The sequence below is a fragment of the Abramis brama genome, assembly GCF_963993115.1.
Source record: "Abramis brama genome assembly, chromosome: 1".
NCBI classification, from domain to species: domain Eukaryota; kingdom Metazoa; phylum Chordata; class Actinopteri; order Cypriniformes; family Leuciscidae; genus Abramis; species Abramis brama.
In genome coordinates this window covers 42,226,147-42,241,992 of record NC_139963.1, presented here as the reverse complement: position 1 = coordinate 42,241,992, position 15,846 = coordinate 42,226,147, and the positions used below count along the sequence as shown (strand labels likewise).

The 15,846-nt window shown below is 37.2% G+C and overlaps 2 protein-coding genes across 44 annotated transcripts in view; one reads left to right on the top strand and one right to left on the bottom strand.

Moving 5' to 3' along the window:
* The first annotated feature begins 1,607 nt into the window (after window positions 1–1,607).
* On the top strand, window positions 1,608–6,822 carry LOC311092520 (nucleoside diphosphate kinase A-like). The gene is made up of 5 exons (XM_084129302.1): window positions 1,608–1,939; window positions 3,762–3,892; window positions 3,968–4,069; window positions 4,421–4,533; window positions 6,135–6,822. The coding sequence occupies exons 1-5, from the start codon at window positions 1,825–1,827 to the stop codon at window positions 6,253–6,255; spliced, it is 582 nt and encodes a 193-aa protein (XP_083985428.1). The 5' UTR covers window positions 1,608–1,824; the 3' UTR covers window positions 6,256–6,822.
* Window positions 6,823–7,451: 629 nt separating this feature from the next.
* Window positions 7,452–15,846, bottom strand: part of nfixb (nuclear factor I/Xb) — a 171,966-nt gene continuing 163,571 nt past the window's right edge. For all 43 annotated transcript variants that reach the window (XM_084128571.1, XM_084128574.1, XM_084128582.1 and 40 more), the window contains one exon: window positions 7,452–12,640. In XM_084128571.1, coding sequence (XP_083984697.1) covers window positions 12,626–12,640 — 15 coding nt within the window. In that variant the 3' untranslated portion in view covers window positions 7,452–12,625. The remainder of the gene's footprint in view (window positions 12,641–15,846) is intronic.

Sequence of the window (15,846 nt, the reverse complement as noted above, 5' to 3'; positions counted from 1 at the left end):
AAGCCCAATTTATACTTCTGCGTCGAACATACGCCGTAGCTACGTCGTATAGGCTGTGTAGCGCGCGTACCCTTCGGTGTACCCTGACGTGCACCTCTCCAAAAATGTAACAACGCGTCAACTCTACGCGGACGCAAGCGCTGTGATTGGTCTGCTAGGACCGCTCCCTCGGGTTTCACATGCTCCCCCTGCGCGCGTCAACGCGGACAACGACGCAGAAGTATAAATGAAAACCAACGCGTTGCCTACAGCGTAGAGGCTCCGGCGTAGGTCCGACGCAGAAGTATAAATCAGCCTTAAGCTTGTTGTTTTAGTTCAGGGGGAACTGTAAAAGGCGGCTGCTGTTTTGGTTGCGGCGCCCTGTGACTGACGTCTGTCTAACATCTGTCTCTCTTCATGAAACGCGCTGATGACGAGTGATGTCTGCGCGAGCAGGTGCATGTATGGTGCATATTTACGTGTATGTAAATACACATATGTTGACAGGCAGGTAGGACATCATATCATTGCATTCGGACCGAACATTTTATGGTCCAACGCCTTCCTACAAAGACGATATAAATATACACATAAATACATTTAGAACACTTAACTTAGTGATTGCTATCAGGATGTGAAGAGACTTTCAACCAGCATAACTAAAAACAAAATCTGGACCAGATCGCCTACCCTGCCTTTAACTAACGTTAAGTAATGAGAGCTTGCAGTAAAGTGTTACCAGGAATCCTATTAAACTTCTCATTCCAGTGTGATGTCACTGTTTACATCGCCTTTAGGCAAGTTGAGGCCAGTTCTTGGGAGGAAAGACTTTTTTTCTTTTCTTTTGTGTGTTTGTCTGGAATTTATAATGCAATAGATCTTGACCTCGTTTAAAATTACACATCTAATCATAAAACCAGTCATACAGTCATGTTAATTACACATGCACCTTGAATATCACTTAAAACGAATGAGATTAAATTAAGTGAATTGTTACTAGTAAAGTATGTAAACCGCGACCTCTAGTGGTCAATGATGATGTGTATTTACATTCCCTCACGTCATTCACAAGATTTAAGATTACTGGAGTAAAAATGTTAAGTTTAACTGAACGTTAAAGTATCTTAATAACACTAACTGAATAATTTGTAATTTCCTTTATCTGCTGTCTGTCTCACATTATCAGTGATCAAGGCTAGTAGAATTATTCACTCGTAGCCTACATCTCTACTATCATTGCAGTTAATAGGATTGAATCCTCTGTTTGAAATGATCAAAAGTAGTCAGTTCTATTTGTGTTTGTTCTCCAAAGGCTAACATTTATTGTGTTGTCTCCCTGCCAGCAATCGATTAATGTGTGCTTGTCTTTTGACCTCAATTCACTTTTGGGACAGAATAGCTGAAACAAAATGTCCCCTGAAGTTAAAATAAAATCTGACAAAATATTCTTTCTAGAGAATAAAAATAATTTAAATAACAAACTGTTAATTCAGTTCTGTTTTTTTGTTTAGCTGTCTTTTTCATATGGTTTATGCATTTTTGTGCGTCTATCTTTCATGCCTCTCCAAACAGGAAATGGTGTTAATTAAGAGGTCCTGTTTGTGCACGTGATGAGCAGTAATTACACTGTAGTTTGCGGGTCTCTTCTTCCCATGACAAGCACACACACGCGCTCCTCATCTGCACATACTGTGACTGGTCGCTTGACTTTGACCTGTCAGGTGAGTGACCGCGCGCGCGCGTATGTGTGTAACGGTCCGGGGGTTAAAAGTATCGGACCGCTCTTAAGTTTCGGAGTTGTAAAAGCGCTGCTCGGTGAAGTTTTGAGAAGGGCTTGACCTGGAAATGAAGATGATGTTTGTGAGATTTGCCCTCGGCGTCCACGGAGCGCGAGCGGCCACACTGAGCTCCACGCGCGCTTTGGGACACGGGCACGCGCGCAGCCTCAGCAGTGACACAGGTCTGTTTACATCCATCTCTCTCTGTGTGGAGAACAAACAAGTTTAGTGGTAAAAGTGCTCTTTATTGAGAAGTTTTAGGACAGGGGAAATTAAACGTACCATGACAGTAGCATTTTATTGACCTTTTAGCGTGGAAATAACATATTCAAGGATATGTACCAGTAATGCTTCACTAACAACGAGTAAAAAAGACTGGAGTACGATGAGTTTTGTACACACCACGCGAGTAAAACCACGCGGGTAATTTTTTTTTTAGTACGGTTGTATTAGATTTGAATCACATTGCTCTTCCATGGTAGCCTACGTTTTGTAAGGCTGATTTTGGAAAAATTTCATGGTAGGCCTAACTTATCCATTGAAATACGAATGTACCAGAACCATATGATACCAGTATTTTGTTACAGCCATTACAAAAATATATCGAATTAGGCTATATTTTTTAAATCCAGTTTTATCTATAGGATACAGTATATGTGCTCTGTCCTCAGGCGATCAGTGATTGGTTAATTGTGTTATTGCGTCCTCACGTGGGTGAGTGCTGACTACATTAGGAGCTCGTGCAAGTTGTCTCACACTTAATAGATTTAGTTGCACAGGTCAAAATTGCACTGGCTTTCTGTATCACTCACTGAAACTGAAATTAAAGACACAAACTACACATGAGCATAAAAATACATCTCAAACTTCAAACTCCTTCAACTGTAATCCACCAAAATGTATGCACATATTACTACATTTCAGTTAAATGAAATAAAGCTGGGGGAAATTTTTTTTAACTAAATGAAAACAAGAAATGTTGCCTTGGTAAAAAACTAAAATTATTAAATAGAAATACAATAGTCAACATTTGAAGTGGATCAAAACCTTTCTTCAAAGTTATACATGATCAACACCCGTTCTTGTCTTAGGACAACTTGTGATGAACTTTTTTGATCCACTTCAAATGTTGACTACTGTAAATACATCTAAATCTTTACTAAAATATTAATCTTAAACCTAAATAGCGATATTTTAAAAAACCTAATAAAATGACAAAAGCACATAGGGGAATTACTAACAATTAAACTAAAATGAACATGGAAACTGTACAAATAAAAGCTAATTCAAAATGATAATACTAAAATGACATTATATTATAATAATATTATATTTAATTAATACATATAGGCCTAAAGGTACCACAGTATTACCATGGTATACATCACTGTACTATGGTTCAGCTACAGACTGGTACTAGTTAGACCTGACTAACTGTGGTGACCTCAAACTCCCTCTTCACAGTGCGTGTGATTGGTCCGTCTGAAGGCCAATGTGAGCCAATGTGAGTCAGTGTGTGTGTGTGTGTGTGTGTGTGTGTGAAAGAGAGAGTGAGTGTCTGTGTGTGTGTGTGTGTGGAACCAACTTAATTTGATAAATCTTCAAGGAACGACTGTAAGTGATCGCGTATCTGTCACGTTTGCAGGAACTTTTCTTAATAAAGACTGTTATTATTGACTGTTATTATTCCTGTAAGAGATGGTCAGGTGATACACGTCATTTTCCTGATGATATCAGATGAAATATCACTCTGTTCCTGCAATGAATATTCAAAATGCTGATAAATTACCAATACTGAGAGACAATGACAATGTTAATGGCAGGAAGCTTTTAGCAGGGTCGTGCAGAGAGTTCCTCAGGGGCTCAATATATATACTACTATTGTCTCACCCTTGGGCAGTAGATGGCGCTGTTTGCTTAACAAATTAATCAATAATCAGAAAAATAATGTGTGTAGTCGCCATGAAAACTGACATGCATTGACATGTTTCTGAACTGCTTTAGATTTGTCTGGCATTAGAGAACGCACTTTGGTCGCTGTGAAACCTGATGGCGTTCAGAGACGTCTGATCGGTGATGTCATCAAGCGCTTCGAGCAGCGAGGATTCCGATTGGTGGGTCTGAAGATGCTGCAGGTGCGTGATACACACACAAGACGTTCATGAGAGTGTGTGACGAGTTTGTACATCATGTGTCTGTGTGTGTTTCAGGCTTCTGACAAGCTTTTAGCTCAGCATTACATCTCGCTGCGGAAGAAACCCTTCTACTCCAGCCTGCTGTATTACATGACCTCTGGCCCTGTAGTCGCCATGGTAGAGTAACCAATTATGAATATCATACAGCTGTAATACTATTTCTGCAGGATGCAAAGAGTGCAAACCCCTAATGCATTTGACAAAATGTGTCCAACCAGAACATACTGTGTGCAATTTACTTTGATTTCCAGTGTGATTAATGAACATCCAAAAGTAAGTTTTACACAATTTATTCAAAATGCAAAATAACATTTTAAATAAAAACTAGATGCCACTCGCCTAATTAAATATATGCAATGAAGAAGAAAAAGGTATAGCATACTACAGTTTTTAACTGTGTTCTTCAAACCGTTACACGTGTCACATACTGTCATAAAGATTGAGGAGTTTTCATTGGCTTGTTTTCAGGTGTGGGAGGGGCATAATGTGGTGAGGTCGTCCCGTATGCTGGTGGGAGAGACTGACCCTGCTGAAGCTTCACCTGGAACTATTAGAGGAGATTTCAGCGTTCACATCAGCAGGTGCTCACACACACACTCATTATGAACACTAGTGTACTGCACACTGCACACTAAATATTTATAGTGATTATATATTTTTTAAATGTTCAAATTTTTAATGTTACGTTCAATAATAAACTGTTTTTTAAATTTTTTAAAGAAAAAATAAACAAATGAAATATAAAAAAGGAAAAAAAAAAAAGATATTCAAACAGTAGTGTACTATATTGTTGCCACATGAGCTCACCACATTTAATGTTGTTAAATTGACCGAGTTGCATCTGATTATCATCTCAGAAATGGTTGTTTTGGGATTTTAATTTTTTTCCAAAAACTCTTGGTAGTAACAATAAAAAAATAAAAAAATCAGAAAAAGATCTTGTAACACTTTACAATAAGGTTCCATTTGTTAACATTACAATTAGTTAACATGAACTAACATTTAAAGTTACTTCTAAAGCATCTATTAATGTTTATTTAAACATTTGCAATTATTAAAGTGCCCCTATTATGCAACTTTAAAAGTTTGTTTTGGAAGACTCCTACAATAGGTTTACACACATCAAAGGTCAAAAACACTTTAATTTTCTCATAATATACATTGCACATCACCTCGTTTTTCAAAGAGTCTTAAAATGGTTCATTCAAAGATTCATGCTGCAGCTGCGTATGAAAACTTCCATTCTATATAGTACGCGAAAAACAGTATGTGAGCCGAGGAGTGTCCAAATTCATGGTGTTCATATTAAAAGAGTAAGCGAAAAGTACCCGGATGACCAACTACTTGCAGCGTGATTCTGAAGTTCACATATGATGGACACTTTACTGTCCCATGAGGCCACAGGAGAGGATTTATGAATGGAGGTGGAGCTGATACAGCACAACTGCCTTTTTATCTAGCAGAGGCTGTGATTGGTCAGCTCCAGATCTTCCTCAGCACAGGATACACAGTGAGGGGAACAGTAACGATGGCGTCAGTTTTACTGTATCAATCCTTTGGAAATATGTAAAGTGGATTTGCTTCCACAGAGCAGAAAACAGCGTCTTGTCGACAACATGAACCAAACTCTTCCAGCCTCAGCTTCATCTACAGTGTTTGAGGGTCAAAGTAAATGTTGTTCACGAGCAACCAACGAAGACCATCGGCTGACATCAGGCAAATGAGTTACATTGTTAAGTAGATATGTAACAGTAAGTGAGCCTTTCTGTGGGATTACTGACGACTCATTTTGGCAGTTCAGAATTGATTTTATTTTTAGGAGACATTAACTTTATTTGTCGTTCACTTTGACCTTTGAAACTGACGAACAGCAATATTATTCACTACATGAAAAGTAATATTCAAAAAAGCATAATAGGGGCACAAACAAAAGTTGTATCTGTTAATATGAACTAATGGACATGCGGCATTAACGGACATAAACTAACAATGAACGGTAGTTTTACTTTAACAAAGATGAATAAATAATTCTGTAACAATTGTGTTAGTTAATTCTTCTTAATGCATTAACTAATGGGACCTTATTATAAAGCGTTACCAAGAATCTCAGCTGTAATTATGTGTTCAGACCCTAAATCAGTGGCATGGATGCAATGACTTTCATGACTGTTGAATTCTTCAGAAATGTGGTGCACGCCTCTGATTCTGTGGAAGGAGCGGAGCGGGAGATCTCGCTGTGGTTTCATTCCTCAGAGCTCGTCGACTGGGAGGGATGCGATCAGAAAAGCATTTACCACATTTAAGAGGGGCCGACGACTGTATGTGTGCAATTAACTTGTCTGATCACCCTCAGCTGGGACCATTTCAGGTCAATTTCCTCAATAGCACATAAATGCTGATGCTGAAGTGCACAAATGATGTAAAATTGTTGAATGTAAATAAATTGAAATGTTATATATTATAAATATTTGTAAAAATAGTAAAAAAAAAAAACCTTTTGGAGAAAATGCTTACAAAAGGTGGCCTTGAATATTTTAAAAATGACTTATTTTTGCTTTGCTGCACAAGTATTAGTCAAAACAAAAGCTTTAATAGTTCATAATTGTTTCTAAAAAGCAATTATTGTTACAATTTTAATTGGTTACAATCTTTAACCAGTGACCACACACACAGTGCTTTAACTAACTTCTGTAAACAATATATTTTAATGCTTAAAAAAAAAAAGAAAAGAAAGAAAAATCTAATAAATGACTACTTGCCTTTTAGCAGATGTTTGTGATCCGAACACAATCCCTTGGGGGAAATTCATTAAATAATTATTTATAGACTGTTAATTTAACATGAAATAAATACTTGCTGTAACTTAAAAATGGTTTGTTTGTGAATATATTTACATATTACATCAGTGCATGATCAATATGTCCCAAACCAGTGGTGGTTTTTACAGCCGTAGGCCGAACAATGCTGTGACATTTTGTGCATTGATTTGTAATGAACAGTTTCATAAAGATGGCGGACACGTCGACATGTCTGAAGCGGTCAATGTGGCTTCTATGTATACATTTCTACGGTTCTCAAACTTTTTGACTCCCCATCTTTTGGCCTCACATTGTCCAACAACAGACGAAGACCGCTTGCCTTTTCCAGTTGTTTGTGATTTTCTGGATAAGGATTGAAGATTATTTTTCCCCCTTCAGTTTCTATCCAATAAATCATTTGAGAGCTTTGCATGACTAAAAAGTATCTAGATGTATAAAAACACACATGGAGTTATAAAATACTATTAATTTACATGACATCTCCAGGTCTAGATAAGGCAACTTCATATTTCACAAGACCGTGGGAACCCTGGAAAATGAGAAAATAGTAGTTATGGGGTGAATGAAGAAATACCTTTATTTTTAGCTTATTTTAATGCTTGTTTTGGCTTGGAGGTCCCCTTGGAAGTTCGCTGAGGCTAAACTGGATCTGAAGATGAAAATAACCACACCGAGTCGTCTTTACAGTCAAGAACATCCTTTTATTCAATCAGTTAAAGGTGCTGCTCTTTCTTGTTTTTCTTATTATGGAAAAGAAATTGTAATCAACACATGCATTTCACCATGAGCTCTGGAAGGCGTGTGGGACTGAGACGGGCGCCGCTCGAGGAGTTCAAACCAGGACCGAATCCGCCGAGGGCTCATGCTACTCTAAACGCATTCCAATGCCCCGCGCAACAAAAGAGTACAAAAGTAAATACCAAAGAAAGAAAGAAAATGGACGGTCAGTACCAGGGAGGGACGATGAGAGCGCCAAACACGTGTCCGTCGCTATGGCTTTCACTTATTACAGTTATTAATAAATCGCAGCCAACGCGGACGCCGGCTTCACGGACTCGGGAAAGTGAAACAATTGCATATTTTGTTTGTGGGAGGAAGCAAGTTGTCTTTAAGCCCACATCGGCTTTTGCTGGTGAGTTTTCAAGTTAATTTTTAGGTTTTTTTTGTGGCGTGCGTCACTTTGGTCTAAAGGGTTTGGCTCGTAACGCTGGGCTTCGAAACTGTCTGTCGCTTTCCCTGGGCTGAAACCACTCCGTTTTTAAGGTGCTTTGTCTTGACAGGAACTTTTTTTATTATTATTTAAATTAAATATCTGGTCACGTACAACCATTCAAAAGGTGCATCATCAATACAGATTCTCAATGCAATATCAATACAAACAGATCATAGCAAATCAAATGAATTTGGTAACAAAAAAAGAAATAAATAGATCAAAAACTCGCCTAGTCTACCCCAGCGGTCGGCCTCTATCGTTCTCGCAGCCGAAACGCCCGTCTGTCCGTCGGACGGCCCACCAGAGCTCACCGGCGTAACTTGTTCACGTACATTAACTGTTCAATGGAGAAGCTGAAGAGATCGGTATGAATACAACGTGAAGCGTACAGACAAGAATAACATGTGAGCTAACTGCATTCTGCTCAGACAACATTTTTTTCTTACTCTTTTTTTATTATTTTAAAACCCCTCCGTTCAGAGAAAAGGGGCACAGGGAAGGGCGATGGTTTTGCAACTATAGACTACTCCAGTGTCCAAAAGAGGCAGAAGACAAGATTACAGAGGAAGGAAAAGCAAGACAGAAAGTTTTTTTTTTTTTGTCTTTTTTTTGTTTGTCATTTTTTACAGTTTTCTTAATTATTCAACAATAAAAAGAGGAACTAAGTCACACCGATTTCCTTTAGTACTATATATACTGCTTTGAAGAAGTCGCGGAAGGAGAAATACAGAAGTTTGAAGGAGGGGACTTTTTTGTTTTGTTTTTTTAAGTTTTTTTTTTCTTTTTTTTGAGATGGGCACTCAGGATTACAAGATGGTGTCTGTGAACAAAAGGCACTTTTTAGGGACAACCTTTATGATGCTCTGAGTCTAACACTAGATCACAAAACAAATATTTAGAGTCATTTACACGGAGGGCCAGGAGAGGGCGCTGCAAGTTCGGAGGGGGAGGGGTTCAGTTTCAACTCTCTTGTTCTGATTGGTCGCCGACGTTGTTTGGGGGTCTGTTTGGGTGAAGCTTATTAAGAAATATAGATTTTTTTTTCACTCCCAAATCAAAATAAATGATATTGTGTATAAAGTATAAAAATTAAGCCTATTTGTTTAGGACCATTAAGATATTTCTGCACTGACTGTTTTTGGCCAAAGATCTTTTTATTCTTTTGATTTTGGAGTGAAATATGACATGTTTTTGTAAGATTCACCAGTTTATCAAAATATAAAAAACAACAAATTCACATCACATCTCACGTCTCTTCATAGTTTCTAGCTTACGACGGGCATTTTAGTTTATTCCTGCTGCGTTAAAGCCTCTCCCATAAACAGGGAAGATCTTGTCATAACTTTCAAACGAATTCGAAATTTTCTACATACAAAAAGCCAGCAAATTTCCGGCGGGAAGTTGGTTAAGGACTACGGCGGTTCGGGCGACCCAAAGTATGGAAGTCCTACAAAACTGGAATGCATAGCGTGAAGTCAAAAATACCGCATTTTAGCTTGGTAAAAACCGTAAAACCTCTTAGGACGTCGTCATTCCTCGATCGCTTCGGAGAAAAGGTTGGAGGAAAAATGCCTTTTGTCACAACCTTGACCACAATGAACCCCCTCCCCCCTTTAGTAAATATAAAAAGGAAAAAGAGTAATGTACGTGTCCCCCCCTCCCCCCCTCCTTTAGTTTGTCTTGATAACACTTATTTTTTTGTCTTCTTATGTATAATAGAGATTGATCGTACTTTGATCCATAAAAAGCACCTGTTTTATTTAGTGATATATTCTTACGTGTCGCAAAAAAACAGCTGCTTCAGCCCTCCTAAGTTTTGAGAACAAATCATTACAAATGAACAATAAAAAAAAGCAGAAAAAAAGGAAAGATTACAAAACAAATTCCCAAAACTTACAAAGACCGTTTTTTTCTCTCTCAATCGCTCTCTCTCTCTCTCCGCCCTGTAGTTTAGAGTCCCGGACAGCGTGGACTTTACTATAATAGAAGGATTTTCACCTCTACGCTTTCCTGTACACCCTAACAATGAGACAAACACAGTTTCTACCCAAGGCATTGCACATGGCTCAATCAACACACTTTATTTTGCAATAACAAATACTTCCTGTCCAAAACACAAAAGAAATCAAAAGCCGTGCATTTTTTTTTTCTCCCTACGCTATCAATAACGTTTTCCACGGAAATCTGATTTCCGCCAGTTTATTTTTTCGTTTATTTATTTATTAAGTGCAGAACTGGGTTTCGGGACTGGAACTTCTGATTTCTGATATATGATAACTCATGATCATGTCATACTTCAAAAAATAACTAGACTGCCATTGAGCTTATTAGGCAAATAAGAAAAAAAATGTATATATAAATATATATGGATATATCCTGTATATATAAAGATGTTTGTAACTAGTGAGCTGACGCTTGTTTTTTTTTTCTTCTCATAAAAATTTCACGCTCCTCTATAGCTTATATGCAAGAAAATAACCTGAATTCATGTTTTAACAAATTGCATAATGGGAATACAGAGGCACTTCCTTTGATTAGAAAAGAAAAGACCGTGTTAGTTTTCTAGCAAAGCGATGACACGGCCGCCGTCCGGCAACAATGCTTCCCTGCAGTGAGATACATGGTCAGGCAGTCCAGTTATTTAGTGAGGTTGTCCATTACAGCTGCGTTGAAAGCAAAACGTTTGTTTTATCAGCGGATGAAGCTACTGTAATTCACCCTAAAGACTTCCCTTTGTAGTCAACCTGCGGAGGACAGTGCGTGTACGCGCGTACTTTTATGATGGCCATGCCGAAACGTTACCCAAATGTTGCTGTTGAAGTGAATGGTAAAGCGCGGTGCATAATAAAAGCGGCCCCCGAGCGGCCCACCTCCCTCTGAGCACGGCTATGATATGTCACACATTCTTTTGCTCCGCAGCGAGGTCGCGTGTTCTTGGAACAAGGACTTCTGGGAGTGTAAACAGGTACGTAAACAAAACACAGAAGTGGGCGTGTCTCTAAGGCCGTTTTTATTAGCGCTAATGAACTGGGGACTTTTATTATGCCTTGCTTGACTAGAATTTTGATTTAAGTCTCCAACTTCTAATTAAGAGCTTTATGTTTTTAAACAAACAATTTAAAACTTATATTTCAGACATATGGCTTTAATTAAAAAATTGAGTTTGAAGTAAAAAGAATGCAATGATTATCGCAGGTTTATTTTTTATTTTTTTTAAACAAAAGGATTTTAAAATTGTAGCTCGGTCACACGGCTGTTAAGGTGCCGTCACATATATAGTTGCTCGGCGAAATTTCGCGGACGAAATACCATAATTTAAATGGGAATGTCCCCAAGGAGATTTTACTTAAAACTTGTAACAATGAATTTAAAACTTATATTTCAGACATATGGCTTTAATAAAAAAAAATTGAAAACAAGAATGCAATGATTATCTCTGACTTTTTAAAATTCTAGCTCGGTCACATTGCTGTGAAGGTTCACCAGGGTTGCCAAGTCTGTGGGAATTGGGTTTGACAAAGAATAAATATAATTTATGCTTGTATTGAAATATTTTATTTTCTACCAAATGATAAAACTGCTAGTTTTTTTGTGCTAGAAAACTTATATTTCAGACATGAGGCTTTAATAATAAAAAAAGGATATGAGTTTAAACTAATAAAAGAATGCAATGATTATCTTGGACAGATTTCGCATTAAGTTCAAGATGGTCACACAAATCCGCTGCGTTGACCAGCAAATTCTGTACTTTGTACATAGTCAATAGTGTAGCGATGCACAACGGACCTTTTTCGCCCACGAAATTTTGCGCAAGTGACAGCGCCTAAAGTGTGTGTGTGTTCTGGTTGGCATTTTTCGTCCTATAGGAGTACTAACTAAAATCTGGTGCTGTCTAGTTGGCACTAAGGGCCTGAATTGGACGTTTGTTTCATTAAAACGCTTCTGTTTGAGGCCTGAAAATGAGGACTTCCTCTGAGATGCGTCTCTGCGTAGCTGTAGTGTGAGGGGTTTGTTTTCTCCGCGATAAAATGTGCAAATAATGTCCGCCGTCGATCCCATTTTCAATAGTGCACATCAAACTAGTGTTCTTCGCATATTTGTAGTGCAATACTTCTGCTGTTCATAATTAGTTTAGTAATTGACCGAAAAAGACGTTTCTACCGCATGCTATTTAGCAACAAATGCTGCAAAACGTCTTATGATGTGAAATGACATGTTTAAGTGTTTAGAAAACAAAAAACTGAAGTTTAATTAGTAAAGATCTTCGATTTAGTTGTGTCTGAATCCTCACCACTGAAACTGTTGATAATCCCAGCCATTGTACACTACATCCTTGTTTCTGTCTCAGTTCATCAGGTTCTTCCTCTATGTTGCCGTTGTTTTTCTGACGGTTCTTGCGAAATGCTGTAGGTGTGTGTCAGTCCGTCACCTCCTGCTGTGATCTGAACGTCTGTAACGGAGGTGGAGGAGCGGGCTTGAAGGGCGTCTGACGGTTGGCAAATACAGGGTCGAACGTTTCCCAATCATATTCTGCTCACGTTTCTTAGGGTGCATTTCAGGTCGGAGGGGATTTTCAAACTGGATTTTTTTTTTTTTCATAAAACTTCCAAATTGTGTCGACAGGTTGCAGGCAGGACCTCGTCAAAGGAACCATGACTGTAAAAACACACACAAAAAAGCACTGTTAGTGTTCAATCTGAAAATACACCAGCTCAGTGAGAATACTGTATTATTATAAAACCATATAATTGTGCAATCAAGCAATCAAGGCCAAGAAGTCAGGTGTGTATAACCCAGCGGGCACCTTGACGTCAATTTAACATCAATATGACATCAACATTGATGTCAAAATGACGTCACGAAATAGGTCAAAAATGAAAGTCATATTGACGTCAGAGTGTCGATGTCAAGATTTTGACCTCTGCTGATGTCATTTTGCCAAACAAAAAGGTGAAATGCATGACCGTACACTTATTACCAGCTTCACTTAAAACTAACCAGATTTACTTTATTTAATTTCCGGTTTAATGAAATCATGAAATCATATTTTGTATTTTAAAGTCACCATGATGGTGGTTAGCGTTTGCTTTAGTTGTGCTCTTGACCCTTGACTCTTTAATATAAACTTTTCTCTGGCTGCTCTTACTGTGTGTTTATAAAGCACATGTGTTGTACCTAAAACAGCCATGAGAAAATGAGATCAGAAGATGATGGCTGTTTATTTATGATGATGATGATGACATCATCATGTAAATGCCTGAATCTCTGATCTTATTCAGTGTTTAATGTTTTGATAGGACTTAATATTTTATTTAATATTGTTTAATTCATAATAGAAGTCATTAGATTCTTCAGCATGCCTACAGTTTTGTCAAACAATATACTTGTTTTTCTTTTTAACTATTTAGTGCACAAAACCCTTTAATCTATGGCAGAACTCAGACACACACAGACATCAAGAAACTGCATATGAATCTCAACAATGGTGACAATCAAACAAAATATCCAGATAATCAGATCAACTCCAGCTGCATAATTTATTAAAGCCGCAATGCATGCTGGGAGATATGGGTGAGTTTTGATTGGTGGTACCCAGCATGCACTGCAGCATGAAGCATTTCATTGATTGTCACCATTGTTGAGAGTCATACACTGATTCTTGATGGCTAAGTAATAATGTAGAGGAAAAAGTTTAATGGACTAAATGTCTTTAAAATCATTAATATTATTTGATAAACAACATTGCTCTCATACCGTCAAATTAAATGGCTTCTATTATAAACCTTTAAAAACACAAGTCCTATATAATCAAAGCATTAGACTCTGAATTAGATCAAGGATTCAGGCCACAACATGATGATATCATCATCATCGTCAATGAACAGCCAACATCACCTGATCTCATGGCTTTTATAGCTACAACAATTGTGCATTAAAAACACACAATTATAGCAGTCAGAGAAAATTTTATATTACCAAGTCATGGGTCAAGAGCACAACTAAAGCAAACGCTAACCACCATCATGGTGACTTTAAAATACAAAAATATTTATGATTATGATTTCATTACCCCCGAAAGTTAAATACAGTAAATCTGGTTAGTTTTAAGTGAAGCTGGTAATAAGTGTACGGTCATGCATTTCACCTTTTTGTTTCGCAAAATGGCATCAGCAGAGGTCAAAATCTTGACATCAAATTGACATCGATACTTTGACGTCAATATGACTTTCATTTTTGACCTATTTTTTGACGTCATTTTGACATCAAGGTGCCCGCTGGGAAGTCACTTTGGTCAGATCAAGATGGTGGTGTACTTTCTCTTAATTAATTACACAAAAATACAGCAAGGTTTTTAAACTCTACTTCTATAAAACAAAGAATGTGCATCCGGTTTTTATGTTTTTAATTCATTTATGAAGCCACTGTCAACTTTAGTGTTACATTTTATATTGTTATATTACAATGCTATTAAATTTTGTGCATACATTTATCTTACCGGTATAAAAAAGCCTGACAGTGCCACTTCTAAATACCTATTAATATTGTGGTACTTCACCACGTTTCTCACTGAAACTCCTTCAACTCGTGAAGATTGGAGCTTAAAGAAAATCCTGAGCTTCCAACTCGTATTTGCGACTTTGTGGTGGTGTTCATATGCGTTCAACTCGTAAATACAATCTATCCGAAATTACTTGATCCAGCACCATAAATCCTCGATTGTGTGAAGACTGCTGTTACAGACGACACCACTAGAGGTCAGGCTTGACTCTCACAGAGCGCTCAGTCTGACCTGCTCACCATATGGGCCTTTACACCACAGTTTGACCTGAACTAAACCAGCAAACCTCCCTTCTGGGAATGTCATGTCAAGAGAGCTCTGACGCATCTCTACATACCAACACATTGACTTTATTAACATCAACAGACGTTCTGTTAATGCATCTCAGGAGTTCAGCTCATAAAGTTCAAATATCACACTGATAACGCCAATGGACAGACATTCTTACAAAGAGAAATATTTAGACAAAGTTTATAGTGCGTTCTCGTTATCTTGGAATTACTGTGTTTCCCAGTAAAAATACTTTACGACTTGTCAAACTTTTAATTTTAATTAGTGTTGTTCAAAAAAAAAAAAAAAAAAAAAAAAAAAGGCAGCAGAATAAATTTGTTAATTAAACATACACATTTTACTGTAAATAGAGGAAGGACAGTCCTTTATTACTGTGATTAAGGTTTATGTCCATAATATTCAATTTAAAATATACAAGTAAATAATGAATTGATATTAATGAACATTAATTATTTATAGAAAATATATACAATTCTAAATGTCATATATTTACAAATAAAAATATAATATACAAATATTTTATATAAAAATATGCTGAATTAAATACTAATTTATATACATGTCTGTCTGTATGTGAATGTATGTATATGTATATATGAAAATTTATTTAAATTTACTACTCGTATCAGTTTGATTTCTAAAGGATCATGTGACACTGAACACTGGAGAAATGATGCTGAAAATTCAGCTTTGATCACAGGAATAAATTACATATTACTCTGTATTAAAATAGAAAAAACATGAAAAAAAGTTGAATTATTCCAAACTTTTGAGTCTAACATATATATATATATACATATACACATACATATACACATACATCTACATATACATATACATATACATATACATATACATATACATTCACTTCACAGGCAACACCTCTGGTGGACATTCCTGCAGTCAGCATGACAATTGTACGCTCCCTCAAAATTTGCGACATCTGTGGCATTGTGCTGTGTGATAAAACTGCACATTTTAGAGTGGCCTTTTATTGTGGCCAGCCTAAGGC